A 22,568-nucleotide genomic window follows, 5' to 3' on the forward strand; every position below is an offset into this window, starting at 1 on the left:
ATAGAGAAGTGTGTTAGTGCCAGATTCTCCGTTGTTAATCTTTATCATATCAGATTAAGTGTGCTATTCAATTATTAATTTATTGTAAAGTTTGATATATATATCTATTGTTTAAATTATCAAATAAACCTTTTAACTTGCAAAACAGAACTACTTCTTGGCTCAGTGGGGTCAGGGGGATTCCAAGAGAGGGGTGTTATAAAGGGGTAGTCATCCAGAACGCATGAACTGGACATAAAGATATATCAATAAGGGTTTTCATTCAGTATTATAGACTAGGCGTTGACTTAGCTGTAGTGTTGAATTGAATCCTCTTACATTGGTATACAGGTTGTGAGAAACAAATGCAATCCATATCTGCAAACATCCCTTGTCTTTACCTATAAGAAAGGCAATCTCTCTGGCTAGAAGAACAAGTGCTGATCCAAACTATTAAGCTTTGACGGAAAATAAGCACATCTTTAGGGAATGGTAGACAACTGTAACCATGAGAGAAAAAGTGGGGCCTCTTCAGCACGTGACTAAGATATATTCAAATGTGTTATGCAGGGTTCATGGAAACTACTTACTAGAGATGGCATGAGTGTGGATTAGTATGGGCCTCATTCCGACCCAGGCGGTAAGGGGTTTACGGCAGCGTAAACAGCGCCGACCCTTACCGCCTGATTCCGAGGTCCCTTAGCGCCATGGAGGATTTAACACCTGCTTTTAGCAGGTGTTAAAATCCATGGCGCTAAGGGACCTTGTTGTTAATTACGCCACCGTAATTTACGGTGGCGTAATTAACGCCTTCCCCACTCCCATTATGCCCTATGGGGCAAAAATGGGAATGGGGAAGGGTAAATGGGGATTGGGGACTTACCGCCCCGCCAACCTCGGAATGGGGCGGTAAGTCCGCCAACCACCATGGCGTAAACGTAGTTTACGCCATGGTGGTAAAGGTACGACCCAGGCGGTAACTTACCGCCTGGGTCGGAATGAGGCCCTATGTCTCTTATACCTTTTCGCAAATGTCTATTTTTGCATAGCACAGTGTAACCGAAGAGAGAATATACCAGGGGGTAAGAATTTGAAAATACTTGTTGACTATAAGTAAAGGAAGGTTAGTGAAAAATTAGCACACTGTGGCAAAACCTGTGCAGGGGAGGATCATCAGAATACTTTCTGATTTTGAGGTCATTACCCTGTTCAATGCTGTCCGTTTCCTGATAAAGTAACTCCCTGAGTTGTGAAAGCGTGATGCCTCCTCAGAAGTTGAGATTGACTTCTGGAAGGATTTGGGGGTGAGGATCTTTGTTGAATTGGTCATATGCGGCCGGGCCATGGGAATGCTGGGCTTTAGATGATGTAGTACTCTTGTAATCTCTTCTGGTTCTGACTAAACAGGGAAGTAAGGATTGCTCCTGTTGGGGACAATATGAATTAGATAATGACACAGATTTGAATCCTTGTACAATAGAACAGTCTCTTAATATTCAACCAATGGATATCTTTGTTACTTGCATACCAATAGATCCAAACTAAGCACAATGAATTAATGTTGTTGTAGTGGAGATCAGTCTATAGCCTGCAAATCACATGATACAATTAAAGCACTTTCGGCCAACTGTTAAAGTTCCTACTGTGGAGACCTGTACATAATATGATTACAGTTTACAAAGCAGTAACCCAGTTAATTGGGTAAATACACACGGCCTCATTACAAGTTCGGTGGTAGCCTTGCCGGTAAAACCGGCAGGCTGCCGCCGAACATGCACATTTTTCTGGTGCCCGGGATTGGGTAATTACCGGGTCATTAGGGCCTTGTCGGGCCCGGTAATCGCCCATTCCAGTGTGCCAGAAAATATTCTTCCCCATTGCCATTTGAGCCTGATAGGGCTCAATGGGAATGGGGAGGCTGGATGCACCGGCACCATTCGTGAATGGTGCCGGTGCATCCAACTTGCTCTGCTCACGGGTGCCGGTCCACCCGCCGGGTCAGACCTGTCTGGCACAAAGGCACCCGTGAGCAGAACTCATAGTTTGCCGGTCCGGTAGCAACGGTGCCGGTAGCTTACTGGCACCGTTACTACCAGACCGGCAAACTTGTAATGAGGCCCACTGTTAACTGAAGTTATTTAGCCGTGTTCATTCTCAAAGAGGGGCGCCTATGGACTATTTTTTGATTGTTTAAGGTACTTGGGGTTAGTCACCCCAAGTTTCCTAGTGTCATGCAATGTGGACCCCTTGCTCACTGTGCTCAGATAGGCACAGCTCCACCTCACTTATGAGGCCCAACAAGGCTGAAACACGTGTCTGGGGTTGATTTTGGTACTCTTGTTCAGAAGGGAATTGCCATAGCATTTCGGTGCTGGACTGCCCATGTGGACGGGACAAAGACTGACATGCGAATGGATATTTTCCTTCTGTGAAAGGTAGCTTGAGGTAAAGTGTGGCTGCGGTTTCATGAGTGGGTACCTTCCAAAGAGCAGGTCATTTAGCCATGTTTGCTCTCAAAGAGGGACGCCTATGGACTATTTTTTGATATTTGACGATCAGTAGGAAGTCCAAAAACCAAAATGGAAGAAGTAAATTACATGGATAGACAGCTAAAAAATTCCGCCCTTTGGAAGTGTATGAAACAGCAATTTGGGAGCTATGGTGTAGGTCTTCGCTGAGAAAATAAGGACATTGTGCACAAATATGGCTCTTTTTTGAATCTCAAGAAATATCACCCTGAATTTTGGGGTGAGTTTTGTCTCCTCGAATGTCTTTATTATTTAAAAAAAACTAAGGTCAATACTTTCAGGACATCAGGACGAGAACATTGAAAAGATACTTTGAGGTAAATAAATCCAATCCTTCAAGAGCTAGTTTATTGCCCATACCTGGAAAATGAGGGATTTGGAATGAATACATGTTCTACATGTTCCAAACCCACATAGATAGACATTGGTTGTCAACTGTTGGCAGGAGATGCAAAGTGTACAATCAATACATTCCACAAAAGTCTTACATTGCCTGATGTTGCTATTTGAAATAACAAAAAAACAGCAGTCGTCGAAGTGGTGATAACAGGAACAAAACAGCTTTGAGAAATGATCAAATGACAACCCTAAAACCATCACATAAGGATATACATAATATAATACGTCAAAGAAGAAAAGCACACAAGTGATATGGGATGCTACAAATACAGATTCCACTCCTAGTTTAGAAGCACTGTTAATGTGAAAGAATACAATATCTGGCCACAGAGACTATTCATTGTTTCCTGAATCACAAAAGACCAAAATCAACCCCCGCTCACGGATAGACATATTGTAATATTATTTGGTTCAATTCTGAATATCTGTGAACATAAAGATATTTTTTTCCATAACATACGGTCAAGGTGCCCCCATGCCTGTGCAACTCAACAAATGTGCCAATTATGTTGATCACAGTGTAAAGCACCAAGGAAGATTTTGCTAAATATTAAGGCACAATGAAATTCACAACACGGACATCCAATTCCCCTTTTAGCCTCACACATATAAAGGACACACATTTTTTGATACGTCTCAAACAATTAGTGTCAACTTTGTTCCACAGGATCAGGGGGCTCCTTTCGATTTGGACTTGTCATATGTGTCACAAAGTAATGAAGACGGAAACCACATATAACACTGTTTTTATGAAATTACCATCTCTGTTAATCCAGTCAGAAGTCTTCTCTTAAAGTCATCATGTGCAATCCACCTCTTGATGAATGTACAACGAATGCAAGGCTACCCATTTAGAGAGTACAGCCCATTGCTACTCAATTAAGATAAATGCCGCGTGAATTGCTTCAGTCGAAGAGACGCACATAATTGAAATAAGAAGCAGGAATTTCCCTGTGACACCAGCACTCCATTCTTCAACAATATCTGCATTGTTGCCTTTTAGATGACAGAAGGGATTTGCTTTTACAATTTTCCTTTACAATGCCCCTTTACAGGCTTACACAGAAGCATGTCTTCATGTTCCACACACACTCAGAGGTCACACTATAAAAAGCCACACATTTTAAATGTGATAATGCATGTTGCATAGTGAGGTGGTTACTTATTTGGAGAGAAAGGGGCAAAGTCGGGGTGGTAAGTATTCAACAAGACATTACAGCAGTCCAAAAGAGATTAGTCTAAATAATTATGGTTCTTACTCAGACCGTGTCATTCAACGCTGTCTGTTTGCTTAAAACATTTCCCCTGTAGGGCGCCAAGAGACCAGGAAAGTGGCAGCGTTGTGAGGTATAAGCCCCAATAACATATACTGCACATATGCCTGGCAATATGATCTGTTAAGAATCTGAAGGATACCTGGATGTGTTTTATCTATATTGTGTTATTTTTAATATCGGTTATCTTAATCTTTGCACACAGTCCGTCTGCTTCAGACCCAATGCAATGCTGGAGATGCATCTTCCACGTCACGGCCAAAGTTAGAGCTTGTCAATTCTGTACACGTGGCAGTTCATCTGTAACTGTCAAAAATAGGGGCAATAATGTAATTAACACCAGTTTTTAATGACATCCCTGAACTTGTAATGGTGACCATATCTCCTATTCTGTTACGGGTTTTCAGTATTCACGGAAATATACACCAGGTAATTAAATAATCAATTGATCTATATGTTATGTTATGTTATGTTATTTTGCATTTATATAGCGCCTTATGTACCATTGGTATGATCTCAAGGTTCTGGTAGGTTGAACACCCTCGGGAACCGAAGTTCAAGTCAGTAGAGAGAGAGAGAGAGAGAGTCATAAGGTGCATGTGAGCACCAGATATGTGTGCATCGGTGTTGCATTCCTGTGATAGCGCCTTCTTAGCGGTAGGTGTGGTGGTTGGGAGATCAAGAGTATGTGTTCGTTCTGGCAGGTTGTTATCCAGACCGATTCTGGCTGCGTTAGGGCTGAGGAGAACGCCTAGGCTGGAGGGTGTGTAACCAGCGGTGTTTAGAATGATGGGGAGTATGAGGCACGTGATGGTATGAGAACAGCTATACCGAATGGTGTCATAGTATCGCTGTGTTCTAGTTGAGTGTTGTTGTAGAGAAGAGAGTAAGCGTGGAGATGTGATAAGGTGGTTTATCTAGAGATCGAGCACACTCCAGTAGTTCCCGGTGATGTATGTGGAAGGAACTGGTGATGTATGTGGTACGTTCACCTGTTCCATCCACATACGTCACCCGTTCCGTCCACATACGTCACCAGTTCCTTCCACATACATCACCCGATCGCTCCATTCTCCAGACCCGCTCCACACTCTACATACTTTCCATTCAGCATACTTGACCCGGTCCTTCTACCTACATCACCCGTTCCAACACATACATTACCCATACGTCACCCGTCCTCTCCACATACATCACCCGTTCGCTTCATGCTCTACACCCGCTCTACACTCTTCATCCGTTCCATTCAACATACATGACCCGTTCCTTCAATACATCACCCGTTCCATCACAAACATCACCCGTTCCGACACATACATCACCTGCTCGCTCCACACTCTACGTCCGCTCCACACTCTATGCCAGCTCCACACTGTACGCCCGCTCCACACTCTACGCCTGCTCCACACTCTACGGCCACTCCACACTCTAGCTCCACTACATGTTCTAGACCCATTACACACTCTGCACTTGCGCCACACCTGCTCCACACTCTACACCCGCTACAGACACTACATTTGCTCCACACCTTACTTCCTGTCTACACCCTACATCCACTCAACACCCTACATCTGCTCAAAACCCCCCACATCCTACATCGCTCAACACCCTATGTCTGTTCAACACCCTACGCTTGCTCCATGCTATCATCTACTTCACAGCCTACATCTGCTCCACGCTCTCATCTGGTCCACGCTTTCATCTGGTCCACGCTCTCATGCATTCTGTGCTCTCATCCACTTTACGCTCTCATCCGCTATATGCTCTCATCCACTATACGCACTTTATCCTCTCCATCGACATTCATCTGCTCTACCGACTTCATCTTCTCAACTCACTTCATACATTCATCATGCATTATCGGTTAAACTCATGTCGCTTGTCGCACGCACTTGATCCGTCCATGTTCTCCATCTGTCCCATGCACTATACCCATTATATGCACTTGAAACGTCTGTTCTATTTGTTCCATTTGTACCATGCACTCTTGCCTTTCATGCCATATATCTGTTTCGTGCACTCTACCAGTGCAGTGTACTCTGCACACTCATTCAGATCAGGTGTTCATCTTTACATCCTCTCCACTTTATTCTCCTTGTCAATTTTGTTCCTCTCGTCTATTACATTCATTTCATCAAATTCATTAATTTCAGTCACTTTACTGCTTTCATACAATTGATACTCTTGTATCCACTTTATTGATTTGTTCCACTTTATTCATTCTATTCTGTTTGTCCTTTTTAGTTTACATTAGAGGTTATTAGTTTTCAATTTCTCGCTTGGAATCTTGATGTTGGAATGTTATTTATGTTATTGTTATTTATGATCTAGAAGTTTGGGCTAGTTGAATTGCTGTTATCCACTTTATTCCTCTCGTCCACTTTGATCTTCTTGTCCTTTACATTTATTTCATATATTTTATTAATTTCAACCATTTTACTGCTCTCGTTCAACTAGTTCTTTTTATCCACTTCACTGCTATGATCCTTTTTACTCATTCTATTTTGTTTGTCCTTTTTAGTTTACCTTAGTGGTTATTATCTTTCGATTTCTTAGTAGGATCATGATGTTGGATTGTTATTTAAGATCTAGCATTTTGGGCTAATGTCATTGAGTTGCTGTTATCCAGTTTGAGTCATGGGTCGGTTTTAGGGGTAGTGCCATGTTTTCAGTAGTTTGCGGAAAGACATAGGGTTCTTGGTGAGTCGGATGTGGGGTGGGAGAGCATTTCACAGAGTGGGGGCCAAGGCTGAGAATGATGATCCACCTAACCTGACTGAGTTTGTTTTTTGTATGACTAGGAGACCGGCTGAGCTTGATCTTAGCGTACGAGCCGGGTGATAGGGTTTTAGTTTGTCTTGAAGATATTGAGGTCCAGTTTTATGCAGTGCTCAGTGAGAAATGCATAAGGTTTTGAAGGTCACCCTTCGGGCAACCGGAAGCCAGTGCAGAGTTTTGAGGGCTGGGGAGATGTGGTCTCTTGGGCCAAGCGCTAGTAGCAGTTTGGCTGCTGCGTTTTGTAGTTTAGTCAGTTGGTATGCGTGGACTCCGAGGTAGAGGGGTTTAGCATAGTCCAGTCTTGATATAACAATTGATTGGATGGCAGAGAGTCTGTTGGGAAAGGAGAGATATGGAAAATGCACCTTAGAGTTTTAAGGTGGTAGTGGCAGGACTTTGGGATGTTGTTAACTTGGTGCTAGAGGGTTAGGTCAGAGTCTAGGGTGCAGCCAAGGTTCTTTATATGCCGAATATGGCATGGACAGTTATATCATTAATGAAAAAGACAGACAGAATGAGCAGGAATCAGTGTCTGAAACTCAAGAAGTATCTAGTGAGACCATTTAAGCTGGTATTACATAGACAAACAATGAACAGGCTGACTACCAGCTAGGGGTGTACTATATGGAATATCTGCTTGGGGCAAAAGTACATCATGATAGTCACAATTCACACCACAGAGTGGGCAAGATGAAAAGTGTTCACTTCAGAAAGGGGCACTAGGTTAAATGTCTGCACTAGACACAAACGTGATAAGCTTTCAGAGAGTAGGGCAGAGACATACAATGTTAAGTGTAAGAGGATTCAATTCAGCACTACAGCTAAGTTAACGCCTAGTCTAGAATACTGAATGAAAACCCTTATTGATATATCTTTAGGTCCAGTTCATGCGTTCTGGATGACTACCCCTATATAACACCCCTCTCTTGGAATCCCCCTGACCCCACTGAGCCAAGAAGTAGTTCTGTTTTGCAAGTTAAAAGGGTTTATTTGATAATTTAAACAATAGATATATATATATGGCACTTTATAATAAATTAATAATTGAATAGCACACTTAATCTGATATGATAAAGATTAATAACGGAGAATCTGGCACTAACACGCTTCTCTATAATCAATAAGGAGTTGACATGAAATGGACAAGATAGCACACTGGTAAATAGGAACAAAAGTATAATGTGGTAGAGAATGCTTTATAGGGTTCAAGGAAATGCAAGGTTGAATGAATGAAATGCAGTATAGAAAATACTCAAGATGATTTCAACAAAACAATGTAATCACTTTTCTCTGGCTATTCACTCCCCCCCTCTTTATGCAATGCAAGGGAATGGGAGGAAAGCACACAGTTCTCAGAAATGCAATCAATGTAATCAGTTCAATCCCCCCCAAGCTTAGACAACAGAAGTTTAAAACACAGATAGGAGTTTTGAAAACACAGGCCCAAATGCTTTGATATGTGCTAGCAATGGATGAGAAATATGCTGGAAATGCTTTTTAATTCCCTTTCAGAGGTTCAGGGTGAGTGGTATCTAGTTAATATTAGTCCAGGCTCACACTAGCAATGGGGCAGGGATAGTTAGCAGGTTAAACGAATTTCTGGCAAATGGAAGGCAAACAGCAGCAGTTTTTACATGTGAAGAAATTTGCAAATCGCGGCAAAATTCGCGAATTTTACTGCAAGTCTCTAGCCCAAACGGTCGCGGAGATATGAGCGATTTAATAAAGGTCGTTTTTGGGTTTGCACATTTCAAAAGCTCAAAATGACAAGTGCAGCTTGCAACTAGAAATGACAGGTGACAGCTAGGAGGCAGTTCTACTTAGGTTAAATAGATTGAATTAGATGAATTTAAACTAAGAGATTGGTTCTACACAGTTCTGCTGGGTACTCACACTATATTCTTGAGTGAAATGGGCCTCATCACGGATCTGGTCAGGGTTTTAGACTGGACTCTGGTCTGGTCTGGCCTCTGCACTTCACAGTGATCTGGGTCAGCTCTCTCTGCTGGTCTGGGTCTCTCTGGGTACAGCACTGCTTTCTCTCTGGTCTGGTCTCTTAGTTCTGGATAGATTGAAGTCTCTAGTTTGGCTTTCTGGAGGTTGATGGAGGTAAGTATGGATTTTTCCGGCAGAGCGTCCCGCTGCAGATGGATTTGGAAGGTCCCTCTCTGTCCTGTCTGTCTGCTTTTATGTGTTTAGAATGTGGGTGTGTCCTAGCATCACTGACCCTACCTCTCTCTCAGCTTCTAATTGGTCAAACTTCCATTTATCATTTGATTGGGGAATGAACTGTGAGTCAGCGTGATGTCATTTTACAGCCTGCAGAAAGTCCACTCCTCCTGTCAACTTACACACAAATCTAGATTTGAAACAAATACATATTTGCAGAGGTACATATTGTTTTAAAATCATATGCACCCATCATGCATTACAGGAGGTGTACCCTGTTCAAACTCTGCTCTTCCTGGGAGCTTGCATTCAGAAATGGCACATATTTCACTTTTTAACTGATTTTGCAATTTCTGACATTGACCCAACTTTACATACATGTGTGCAGGGAGTAGGGACATTAACTGATGAAGTTTCAGATTTTTAACATGCATACATTTAGAGTAATATCCACTTTTCCGCTAAAACCCCCCTGAACATGCCACCGGGTCGAAAAACCTCTTAAAATGTGGGCAGAAAAATCACAAGAATTATGGTGTCATTTATAAAATTTTCACATGTCCGCTCTATGAGTTATTCATCTTTTTAAAGTTATGTTCTGGCTCCAAAGGGGTGTGGTTTCCCAGGTCACATGGTATAGAAACCAGTCTTTCCAGTTTCTGCCAAGCCAGCTTGCTCTCACAGGCAGTGCTCCTCCCAGCTCCTGCCAAGAGGAAGCTACAATTTACGACTGCGGTAATAAAAACCTTTGCCTGAGTGAAGAGGGCTTTGTTCACTCTCCTGCAGAGCACAGATAATTCAATTATCAGATAGATGGCATATCCTTAGTGTGGGCAGCAAAAGGAAGGTTGGCCTGGGAACACAGTGGTGACTCAAGTTTCCCTCCTGATGGGGGTAGTTGCCAGGCAGAATTCAGTTCCTTAAGCCAGGTTTCAGATGAAATGTCACTTTTTGTTCCCCAGTTTCTGCATTCAAATAAAACTAAACATTTTTACATATGCAGCTAGAAGGCTGATTCTAAGTTTAAAACTATGACATTTAAACAGTTACAAAGGCATGTGACACCAAACATAGCTCACTCATTTAATCTAAACATTTTCGATTTTAGTGTCTTTAAATCCAGTGCAACTTAAACTGCTGACTCCATAGCAGTTTTGTTATAAGCATTGTTTTGGGCTCTTCATTTCCCAGATTTTGTAGGCACACAACACTCCATTCTGCCAAATGTCTGCTGGTGTTCAGTAAATATTTTGCACATATTGCAATGTTTGAAATAGGCACTTTGGCTTGCCTTCAGAGAAACACAGGGTGGTTTTAAACTGCCGGCTTTTGGATAGTGGTGAGCACTGGTACTGCACCCATTTTTGGGATTTAAGAAAATGAATTCCCCACAATTCTAGGTTGCATTTGGCAATCAGCATTGCCATTCCCAATGGTTTCAGACTACTGTGTGGGTAGTCCAATGGTGGTTTTAGGCAGTGTCCTTCTGTGCCCATAACATCGGCAAAAATGAGTGGCAGCCTATTCTTCATGCATTTCCCTGTGCATTTTCTGGGAAGCTCTGGCCATCATGAGTTTTCCATGTCAGTACTGCACAGTTTTGAGGTATGGCTCGGATGCATGGGTAAATACATCCCACATAAGCAATATGCATTCTATGTACCATAGGCCGCTTGCAGCCTCTATTCGGAAAGTGACTGCATGTGATCATATGTGAACCTACTGGGCTTTTCTGAGCTTTAAAACTCATTGCTGGATATCTTAGGTACTTTGAAGGGAATGGGATAATGTTCAGGAGTCCAACATCGAGCAGGATCTGAAATTCGACTGAGCTTCAAATGCGTCATCCAACTCCCAAAATCCAAACATCATGGCTGACCTTCTTAGCTTTCTGGTTTGCAAGTTATTGAGGGATTTGTTGGAATGAGTTATGTGGTTGTGTGAGTATTGCAGGAGAACAGACCCTGCCTCTTGAAAGGTAAGCACTGGAAAGAGGGCAGAACGTTTTTGGGGGTACCCCAGAAGAGTGGGGTACTGAACTTCTAACCTATGTGCTTTTGACCTTTTTGGCAGGTACTACTTGCTGTCTCCTCCAAAATTGCACTACCTATCTTCAATCTTCAGCCTCCCCACCATTTGTGCTGACAGACACTAATGGACATGTTGCCCCAAACCTTCCACAAAAAAGGTTGACCCAAATTATGTGATGCAATAGTGCACTGCATAACATCTTCATAACTGACCCTGTCATGTATTTGTTAAAGTGGAACAGCAGCTGTCCCACTTGCATTTCTATCCTTAGTTAGGGATGGAATGTTTTTTCTTTTTTTTTTTAAATGTCACAGTGAGGGTTTCGAGACCCTGTAAAACATCTATGTTGGGAGCACACATCTTTTGTTCTGCTGTCAATCCCCATGAAATGTGCGTCTTTCAGAATAAGGTGACCTGTGCATTTATTATACTAGTGAAAATGTAAAAAAAAAAAAAACACTTTCTGGTTTATATTTGGAATCTGGCCAATGTCCTCTAAAATCAGGGTGTTGTATGGACACACAATCCCAGGATTGATCTCAATATAAACATTTGGCATGGAGTTGTGTGGTGAGGGGGGATGATTCTGGAGTGAGGGGATAGCATGCTGGGGTAATTCCCTAGCCCGTGCAAAAGCTTCCAAACTCACATCTTACTCCTTGTGGTTTCAATCATGAAGTCGACGCTTATGTGCTGCCAAGATAATAATAGTCATTTCAGCTACCAGCCAGGCCCACTACATCGCTGTGCTTGGAGGCTCTCTGAAGGTTAATAGTTAGGGTGCAAGTGGAAGGGCAGAGGGTGTGAAGGAGCAGGCAGTGGATAGCAAAAGAGGTACTGTCAAAAAGCAATGAACTCCTTTTTAATATGTTTGTTATTCCTCAGGTCGTGATAGGATCTAATTAAATAATGGGCAGTTGATATACATTGTTGAACTATTCTATTATTTATTTCTGAATAGAGGGTTGTGCCGTTTACATTTGTTTTTCAGCATGGCATTTGTGCAGGACTGTGGTGTAAGGTGGAAGGTGAGAAGGAGTGTAAGACTAAACTGGATCCACCAATGGACGGAACGGAGTGTGACGATGGGAAGGTATGTGTATATGTTTGTTTAATAAATGTTTATAACATTCTATTTGTTCGATGTTTATAATTCCATGGCTAGGCGCATTTTGCGCCTAGAAACACTTGTGTGCAGGCGTGTTATAAATGTCATATCATATCATATCACCAAACGTGTTTTCTTCCGATGATGTGATCGGTTTCTTAACGTACCTTTTATCAGGATATCCAAAAAAATAAAAATAATAATACAATCGTGTTCACTCATTGGAAAAGACTCAAGGAATTCTACCGTTAACACATTGCTCTAAGATCTGAGCATTTCCATTATAATGTATTGCCATTTAGTTGAAGACTATTAAACAGAGTACCTCTACACTCCTACCATGTTTCTCTTTCCTGCCCACAGAGGTGAAAACACATGAATATAATATCATGTTGATAGCATGGAAATGCCTCTAGTGGGGGGGGGGGAGAGGGGCTAGTTTACTTCCAATTATTTGTTCGAAATCAATCAAATAAGTGTTTTGCTATCATTGTGGATGACCTCACCCATCCTCAAAAGGCTATCCCGCCGTCATGCTGCTTTTGCAAGGCATTACCGTTGATGGTTCCAGTAACATAGGGGGCCTCCGTATGACCCAGGCGCTAAGTGTTTAACGGCGCCGTAAAAGGCTGCAGCGCCATTAAACACCTAGCGCCTAATTACGAGGTCCCTTTGCGGGACCCGACCTTAACGGCTGGTTTTACCAGCCGTTAAAGTTGGGACCCGCAAAGGGACCTTGGTGCTAATTACGGTGCCGCAATTTGCGTTACCGTAATTAGCGCCTTCCCCATTCCCATTGAGCCCAATGGGGCAAAAATGGGAATGGGGAAGGGCCATGGCGGCATGGGGAATTACCGCCCCACCAACCTCGGAATGGGGTGGTAATTCCCCATTCCGCCATGGCGGACTCTGGCATTGACCATGGTGCTAATAGCACCATGGTTTAGTGCCGGAGTCCTAATGAGGCCCAGGGAGTTGAATAGCAAGAAATGTTTGGTTCTACCCAATTCAATTCTGGCACCTCCAGTATTTTACCTAAGTACAGAAGCCTAGTTTGTATAAATCCACCACTGGCCAGTGTGAATTGTATAACATTATTTAATTTCATACATCCGAGACATGCATATGTTGCATGTCTCTGGTAGCTAGCTCGAATTCTATCCCATTATATTTCTTGGAATGGATGTTGTAATATATTCTCCCATTTATATTGTATTTTGTTGACATTTGTTACCAATATGTCTGAGCTGATCCCACCCCTGACCTGCCGTCTGTCTTCGTGTCCATGGGCCTCATTACACGGTAGGCGGTAAACATGGTGCTATTAGCGCCATGGTTGCCGCCGGTATTTTACCGTGTCCGCCTTGGTGGATGGCAGAATTACCGCCCTACTCCAAGGTGAGCGGGGGCGGTAATTCCCCATTCACCAAGGCACTTCCCCATTCCCATTTTTGCCCCCACAGGGCATAATGGGAATGGGAAGGAGCTAATTACGGTACCGCAAATTGCGGTACCGTAATTAGCACCAAGGTCCCTTTGCGGCACCCTACTGTAGTAGTAAGGCGGTAAGGGTTTACCGGTACGGTGCCCTTACCGGTACCGGTAAACCCTTACCGCCTACCGTGTAATGAGGCCCCCTGTGTCTTATGTTTTATCTGTGTGCCCTGAGGCCTACGGGCGTGTGGCACGTTAGAAGAATTAAATAAATACATACATAAATACCTGGGGCCGATAAGTGGACAAGAACCCCCAGTATTTTCCCACTCGCTAAAGCCTAGTCTCTTTATGAAGGTATTACATTCTATTTACTCTTCTTTGTTCTTTTTAAGGCATGTCATATTTTACGATAGGGGCTACCGGCGTGTGTCCTTCACCACATGAGATGATATTAAAATGTTCTTCGCCATCATATGTCCTTCATTATTGTGGTGTATGATGGCACACTTGATGCTAAACCATTACCAATTAAGGAATGTTAGACAGGGGAACATTCCCCACATCATGCTGCCCTCTAACTTCATCACACTTCAAAGTGTATGCAGTTCTCCTCTATTTATCTCTCTCTGAAATGATCACAAGGGAAAGTGCAGACTTTTAAAGCACTCTACCTTAATGTTCTGCTTCTTTCTTTTGAATGGTTGCCCTTCTAAACATATTCAGGTAGGCTCCCCGCTGGCTGGTTTAGATCATTTTTTGAGGGCAGGTTTCATACTATCTCCTTTCAGGACAATATTTTGTCCACTCTAGTGTTGACATGTGGGGTACCCCAAGGTTTGGCCCTCTCTCCCCTTCTGTTCAACCTGTATGTCTGGCTTCTTGCCAATTTCATTGCTGAGTGTGGAGTCCATTTTTACACCTATGCTGACGACCCTCAGTTAGTGTTTAGGCTGGACTCCCCTCTAGCTGATCCTCCCGGTAAACTTCAGGACTGTTTGGATAAAATCAGTAAATGGATGGCAGGGAATTGGTTAAAACTAAATGGCAGCAAAACCGAGATTCTGGTGTTTGGTCCACACAGTGCGGGCAAGCTCTGGAACACCCAATACTGGCATGACTCGTTGGGTCCTTGCCCTCCTGCTTGTTAATCTGTTAAGAGTTTAGGGGTGAACCTACACCCTCATTCACATGAAGCACAGATCTCGGCAATATGTAGGTCAGAGTTTGGTAAACTCAAAATACTGAGGAAAATTCTCCCTATGCTCTCCCTAGCATGTCTTGCTACAGTGGTTACCTCCACTATCATGGGGTCCTTGTATTACTGCAATGATATTTATCTGGGCCAACCTAAATATCAAATTCAGCGGATGCAGGTGCTTCAAAATTCAGCAGCCAGACTGGCGCTGGGGGTGCCCTGGATGACCCTGTCTTCAGAGCTCTTATGATGTCTTCACTGGCTCCCAGTGGCGTCAAGGATAGTTAAAGATGCACTGCATCACCCATCAAGCTATTGATAATTCTGGTTCTGAATACCTCAAGAAGAATATTCAACATTTCTCTCCTACCAGACATTTACGATCTGCATCCCAGCTGCTTTTGAATGCCCTAAGGTTTCAGCGGGCCTGGCTTGGGGGTCGGGCATTTTCAGTTTTGGCACCCAAACTCTGGACTCACTCCCCCCACGTTAGGAGCCATTGAGGAGTATTTTCCTTTTCACAGGGCTCTAAAAACCTACCTGTTCTGACTCTCCAATTTATTTATTTCTTATGTGTAGACATCTCTTTTTGGATTCACTGCCACCTCCTCATCGCCTAGACGCCCTCCAGTCTTAGTTCACGCTACACAAATCTTTAAATAAATAAATAAAATAAATAGTTTCCCCACAGTGGTTCTCGAACTGCAAGTAGAGGCACACCGGTTATTCAATGAAGCAATTACCATCAGGAATTGCTATATTTAATAAAAAATAGCAGTTATATTATTATATGCCAAATGGGATTTAATTTGACTTTGTGAAATGGTGACAGTGGGTGTCAGAGGTACAGACCTGGTCCGCGTTGAGCAATCACTCATAATCTGGATTGAACATTGAATTCTGTGGGCCTCATTACGACCCAGGTGGTAAGTTACCGCCTGGGCCGTGACTTTACCACCATGGCGTAAACTACGTTTACGCCATGGTGGTTGGCGGACTTACCGCCCCATTCCGACCTTGGCGGGGCGGTAAGTCCCCAATCCCCATTTACCCTTCCCCATTCCCATTTTTGCCCCATAGGGTATAATGGGAGTGGGGAAGGCGTTAATTACGCCACCGTAAATTACGGTGGCGTAATTAACTCCATGGTCCCTTAGCGCCATGGATTTTAACACCTGCTAAAAGCAGGTGTTAAAAGCGCCATGGCGCTAAGGGACCTCGTACTCAGGCGGTAAGGGTCTGCGCTGTTAATGCTGCCGTTAACCCCTTACCGCCTGGGTCGTAATGAGGCCCTGTGCCATAATTCCCCCCTTATGATCTTCTAAGTATCGCTGAATTTTGATAGTAAATGAACTGTTTATCATTGGGGTGAACCCTCTAGAGTTGTGGATTGACCTTTGGGTGACTGCCACAGTGCATGGTATTTATTGTGTCCTTCTCCACAAGAAAAGCTTTTTTTCTTACCAAGTCTCCCACAATGATGTCTTACTTACAAGGTTTCATGGTTATCGTTCACCATGCCTCTATTGTCATGCAAACATTGCAATATATATATTCCATTGCTTCACTCAGGATTACCCCTGTTTAGTAAGAACCCTTTACATTCTCCCCCAATTGTTTAATACCCCAACAATATCAAGAGCTCATGTGCATTCTTTATCAGCTACTGTGGAAATGGGGATATACCAACACCTGCTTAGAGGTGCTAGGATTGCCATATGACCCACCAAAAAAGAAGATAAGAACATACATCGTTATGGTTATGATTCTGATGTATTATTATTATTATTATTATTATTATTATTATTATTATTATTATTATTATTATTATTATTATTATTATTATTGTTGTTGTTGTTGTTGTTGGTGTTACTGTTGTTGTTATTATGAGACCTTGCACTCGTTGTTTTGTGAAAACAAAGAAATTGATATGAGGCTGGGAAGCCCAAAGGAAACACACCAACACAGGTTCCAAAGGACATACAAAGTGCTTTATTTAAAAGCTACAACAGTTACCAAAAAGTCAATTGACAAACGGATAGCTATTCGGCTCTCAGAGTAACGTAACAAACTTCAACGAAGGTTCGATGCATTAGTAGAGAGACCGTACATTGGAATACTTGGGCTTTTATATTCTTTATTCAGCCCTGGCCAACCCCCTCGCGGGTTAACCATTCTTGGGACCAGGCCTAGGGTTCCTTGCCAGGTGAATCCCATAATGTATGCATTTTGATCAGTTCCGCTGATACAGTTGTTCATTTACACATAGGTCAGGGATAGGACAAGGTCTCAGTTCGCGACCCCGACAAGTGGCCTGCAGGCATATTACTTATTCATGTGTGCGGAGGTCACAACGGCCAGAATCTCACTCAGAATGTCATTCGGTCTCCATTTTGATTTTCAGGGTGACTTCCACATTACAAGAGAACCTAAAATGGCGGCTAAATCCAAGATGGCGAGTTACACAATTTTTCGTTAAGGTCAAGACCTTACCGCGGAGTCTATTTACATGATATTTTAGACAACTTGGCGTAGGCCAACACACATTCAAATACTGTGATAGCAGGCATAATATCATTTCAATTCCAACAGACCCTCCTTTTGGCCTATGCCAAGTGCTAACATAATTTCTAATCCTTTTGCAAATAACTCCATGTGTTGTCATCCATACATCCCGAATCATTGCCTGTAATATCTATAGCCATTAGGTTGTTCATCAGAACCTCTTGTAACACGAACTCTTTAGATGCTGTATCTGGGGCATATATTCTATGCCCTATTGTGCTCACTGCTTGGGCACAACATCCCCCTAGCATTCCACATTTGCTCGGAAGACATTGAAAACAGCAACAAAGGAATAGCAGGATCCTCAAAATAACCAGAATAACAGAAAGCACCTTCCAACCCCAAGATCGTAAAGAATCCCAGAACCTGGTGCTAAGATTCCAATCTCCTACAGGGATATGTACTTCAGAACTAAGAGTATGCAAGTTCTGTATTGCTTTAAAAATTGTCGGCGAGGAATCTGGTACGAAAACACAGCAAGCGGACCCCACTAATTTGCATACTCCACCTCGTTCTGCCAAAATGACATCTAATGCCATCCGATTTTGGAGTGCTACCAATCTTATTGCTTTTTGTTCTAAGGTCATATTGTAGAGTATGTCCGTGGTCCGGTTGATCATTCTCTCCAGTACCCTTGCTAATCCCCTAATGTTCTCAGAGTTTGTTATTTGTCCCCAAAAGGGCACAACTGATTTCGCTATATCTCCCAATACTTGCCCAGGGGTATCTCCGTTCTTGTCCCGCCGTGGGCAACCTTAGAAACCTCCAATGTATTAGCTACAAATACCCCGGGTAACAGTATTCCTAAATAACAGGTTCCCTGCCAATCCTTGGGCAACCAGGGAAATGCTAAACTACCACAAACAAAATAAACAGGCCCCCCTACATATAGAGGCCTGTTTTCTCCAGTCAAATTTACAATGTTCTTACAACCTTCAAAATCTCCCATTGGCCGAGTGCCATTTCTTTGTACACAAAAGGGGACCGAGTCAGGGCTATGATTTATAGAATAAGAAGGAGGCACGGCGTCCTTATTGCCTATCGGAGCCATTTTAAAAGAAATTCAAGTTTGAAAAGGAAGAGATAGTTTATCAGACGGCCTAATACAAGCGACATTGGGTTTACTTCTATTTGCAAAAAGCGAGCACCCCAGGGGAGTTAATTCACGTTTCTCAAAATCATTCAGATTAGTTCCATCAAAGTTCCCTGAGATGCTATCATTCCAACGGCCAAAGAATAGTGCTCTAAGAGAGGCATAGCAAGCAGTCGTTAAAGGTAAAGGATGAATATACCATCCCAGTACCTTGTTCCCATGTTGCGGTAAATGAGTACAAATCCAACAATTACTCTTATTAAAAATGGCATGAGTTGCATTCATTACTATCATTAGAGTGTTATTATGATACTTTTGTCTATGTTGTGAGTCTCTAGGGGACAGAGTGTGAAGGTGTACAGAGGGAGTCAAAGCAGTTGTTACAATCTCGGTCGGTAGTAAAGGTTTCAGAGGATAGATTTCTTCAAAGTACCAAAGTCCTACAGCAGTAGTTGCAAAAATAACAATTATCATGATCAAAACACAGCAGTACATTTTCGGGGCCCAGGCACATTGTTCATTGTCCAAGTTCGTCACCCCCTTATTCACAAGTCCAGTGCGGGGAGCAGCAGTGGAGGTGGCAGGCATTGTAGTTCCTCAATCGACGACCCCAGTGTTCATTGCTGGCGACGCTACGGTCGCGCGATTTCTTAGTCGTTCCCAACCCTAGCCAGCAGAATCCCTTTTTGTTCAACAGAACTTTCTTATACAAAAGAAAACTTCCAATCACTTCCTTTTTCCAGATGCACGAAAAACCCGTGCCGTAGTTCTATTTTCTTCGTCGAAGGTTGTACCTGGTGGTACCCAAGATTGTCTGATCCGAAAATAAAGTGTTGTCACTTCCTGAGGGAAGCGACGTATCGGAGGCGACGGAAGTCGCAGAGCTTAAAACAGTATTTTCCGGAAGTGATTTTTCAAGAGAGTGCGGAGATGAAATGGACTGTTCCCCAAGCTCCTCGGGCTCAGAGAAATTCTCCGACGCACTCACAGCGCTGTTTACTACTCCAAGATCAGAGACTGTAGCATCAGCGAGGGGTTCTGCTTCTTCTGTAACGTGTGGCGTCGGGTGAGGAAGTTTCTTGACATGCTTCGCGTGGATCCAGTGCTTCTTTCCAGCCACCCGCACTGCTGTCCGGGTGACCAACAACACCTGGTAGGGTCCCCACCAGCGAGGCGCGAGACAGGAAGACCTTTCGTAGGCCTTCACTAGGACCCAACTTCCAGGCTGTATATCGTGTCCTGGGCCCGTGAACCGTACAGGTAAAGCTGAGTGCACCTGGTGATAAATGAAATACAGGTTTTTAGTTAACTGGTTACAGTAGTCTACAAGCAATACATTTTCCACCTCTCTCAGGGCTTTAGGTTTTGGGAGACCCCAAATGTTAGCAGGTCTCCCCATCACTACCTCAAATGGAGAAAGCCCAGTCTTAGTTTGAGGTGTGGTACACATAGCTAATAATACAATAGGTAAGGCATCTGGCCATTTCAGCTTGGTATCGGCACATGTTTTCGCAAGCTTATTCTTTAAGATACCATTGTGTCTTTCCACCAACCCAGCACTTTGAGGCTGTCTAGCTGAGTGAAATCGTTTCTCAATACGTAAGGCTGTGCATATCTGCAAAATTACTGCTGCAACAAAATGAGGACCATTATCCGACCAAATTACCCTCGGGTGCCCAAATCGAGGAAAGAATTCTTTTACCATAATCTTTGCAGTGGTCATGGCGGTAGCATCTTTAACGGGGAAAGCCTCGACCCATTTACTGAAGACACAAATAATTACAAGAACATATTTCAGATTGTTACATCGTTCCATCTCAATAAAATCAAAGTGAATGACCTCGAAGGGAACAGAAGGGGGCCCAAAGCTTCCCCTTGGAGTTACTGTCCCCTTACCCACATTGTGCTGTAAGCAGATCATGCAATTTCCGACATGTCTTTTCGCAGTCTCCAGAATCTTGTTATTCACCCAAACTTGTTCTAACATTTTCGTGATCGGCTGGGCACACACATGTGCAGGACCGTGTGCCATCGTAACCATTGCCAATACATATGAATCAGGGAGCAACCATTTTCCTACAGATGTATCCACCCAACACCCATCATCATCCAGTTTCCCCATTCCTTCAGCCCACCTTTTAGATTCTTCTACTGTGGCATCAGTTTGAATATCTCGCACAGACCCAATACTTTCATCCATTATATAAGCATCTCTCATTTCCCTCGAAGCATACATGTCCGTGCTAAGGTCTGTGGCCGTTTGTCTGGCTATCAGGTCCGCAAAAGCGTTCCCTTTGCCCACATCATCTATGACCTTACGATGTGCTGCACATTTCATGATCGCTAACTGTTTAGGGAGTGAGAGTGCCGAGAGTAATTGCACTATCAAGGGGCAATGCTGGATCTTGGTCCCATGTGACGTCAGGAACCCTCTTTCCGACCGGAGCCTTCCAAAGGTGTGAGCCACCCCAAATGCATACTGGCTATCAGTATATATATCTACTATACGCCCTTGGGAGAGTTCACAAGCTCGGGTCAACGCTCTAATCTCTGCGGCCTGCGCAGAGTTATGCGAAATTCTCTTAGTTTCAACAACTTTACTCAATGTAGTAACTGCATAAGCAGCTGTAGATGTACCATCTGAAAGTTTGAAGCAGGAGCCATCACAAAACAGCTCCCCTTCTGCATTATCCAAAGGAGTATCTATGAGATCTATCCTGCCCTTCGTTTCTTGTTCAGTGGTATACAGGCAATCATGTAATTCTTCGTCACCGCAAACAGTGTTTTGCGGGAAAGGTAAGAGTTCAGTCGGATTAAGAACACAACACCTCTTAATTTGGATGTGAGGGGCAAACAGAATTAATTCATACCTTGTTAACCGCGCAGAGGTGAGGTGTTGCGTTTGGGTTTTATTCCATAGGATATCTACAGAGTGAGGTACCATCAAAATCAAATCATGGCCTAGGACCATTCCCTCACTCTGTTTTACAGACGCGGCAGCAGCAGCGACAGCTCGCAAACATCTTGGCAAAGCGCATGCAACAGGATCAAGGGCGGAGGAGTAGTAGCCACACGGCCTATTCTTTCCTCCGTGTTCCTGTGTTAACACAGCCAAAGCACATCCATCACATTCATGCACAAACAACACAAAGGCCTTGTCATAATTTGGAGTACCCAGAACCGGTGCAGAGCATAACGCGGTTTTGAGAAGCTCAAATGATCGTTGATGTTCCGATTTCCATGGCAGTGGCAGAGAAATGCCCTTCTTCGTCAAAGCCAACATCGGTTTTATCACTAGCGAAAAGTTCGGGATCCACAACCTACAGTAAGAAGCCATACCTATTAAGGCTCTGACTTCCTTCTGTGTATTTGGAACAGACATGCCAGAAATGTGTTTTATTCTTTCAGGTGTCAATCTTCTCCCCTCCTTTGACAGGAGGTAGCCTAAATAGGCGACCTCCTGACAACAATATTGACATTTTTTGAGCGAAGCTTTATGACCATTTTTAGCTAAATGAACAAGCAACAGTACGGTGCCTTCTTTACAAGCACTCTCAGAGTCTGCAGCCAAAAGCAAATCATCGACATATTGAAGCAGTGTACAAGTAGATGGCAATTCAAGGGTGTCGAGCTGCTCTTTCAAAGCTCTACTATAAATGCTTGGACTTTCAGTATACTCTTGAGGTGCCCTGGTAAATGTAAATGAGCGTCCCCCCAAGGTGAACGCAAACATATATCTTCTTTCCTTATGTATAGGAATGCTAAAGAAAGCGTTTTTTAAATCCACAACGCTGAAGTGCGTAGCCGTAGCAGGGATCATTGTCAATATCATCGTCACATCAGGCACAATTGGAAATTGTGGGGCGACAACTCTGTTAATAGCACGAAGATCAATTATGAACCGGTATGGAATTGCATTGTCGCCTTTCTTATATACAGGCAAGATCGGACTGTTACACAGACTACCTGTAATCTCCTCAATCACCCTGCGATGCACAAAATCGGAGACAAT

General features: G+C 43.3%; 1 protein-coding gene across 1 annotated transcript in view; it reads left to right on the forward strand.

Annotated features, from left to right (window-relative positions):
• Positions 1 to 22,568, forward strand: part of ADAMTS19 (ADAM metallopeptidase with thrombospondin type 1 motif 19) — a 2,156,963-nt gene that overhangs the window by 1,491,094 nt on the left and 643,301 nt on the right. Inside the window, exon 11 of the mRNA XM_069625625.1 lies at positions 12,150 to 12,251. Coding sequence (XP_069481726.1) covers positions 12,150 to 12,251 — 102 coding nt within the window. The remainder of the gene's footprint in view (positions 1 to 12,149; positions 12,252 to 22,568) is intronic.

The sequence above is a fragment of the Ambystoma mexicanum genome, chromosome 6p, assembly GCF_040938575.1.
Source record: "Ambystoma mexicanum isolate Mex_15411 chromosome 6p, UKY_AmexF1_1, whole genome shotgun sequence".
NCBI lineage: Eukaryota > Metazoa > Chordata > Amphibia > Caudata > Ambystomatidae > Ambystoma > Ambystoma mexicanum.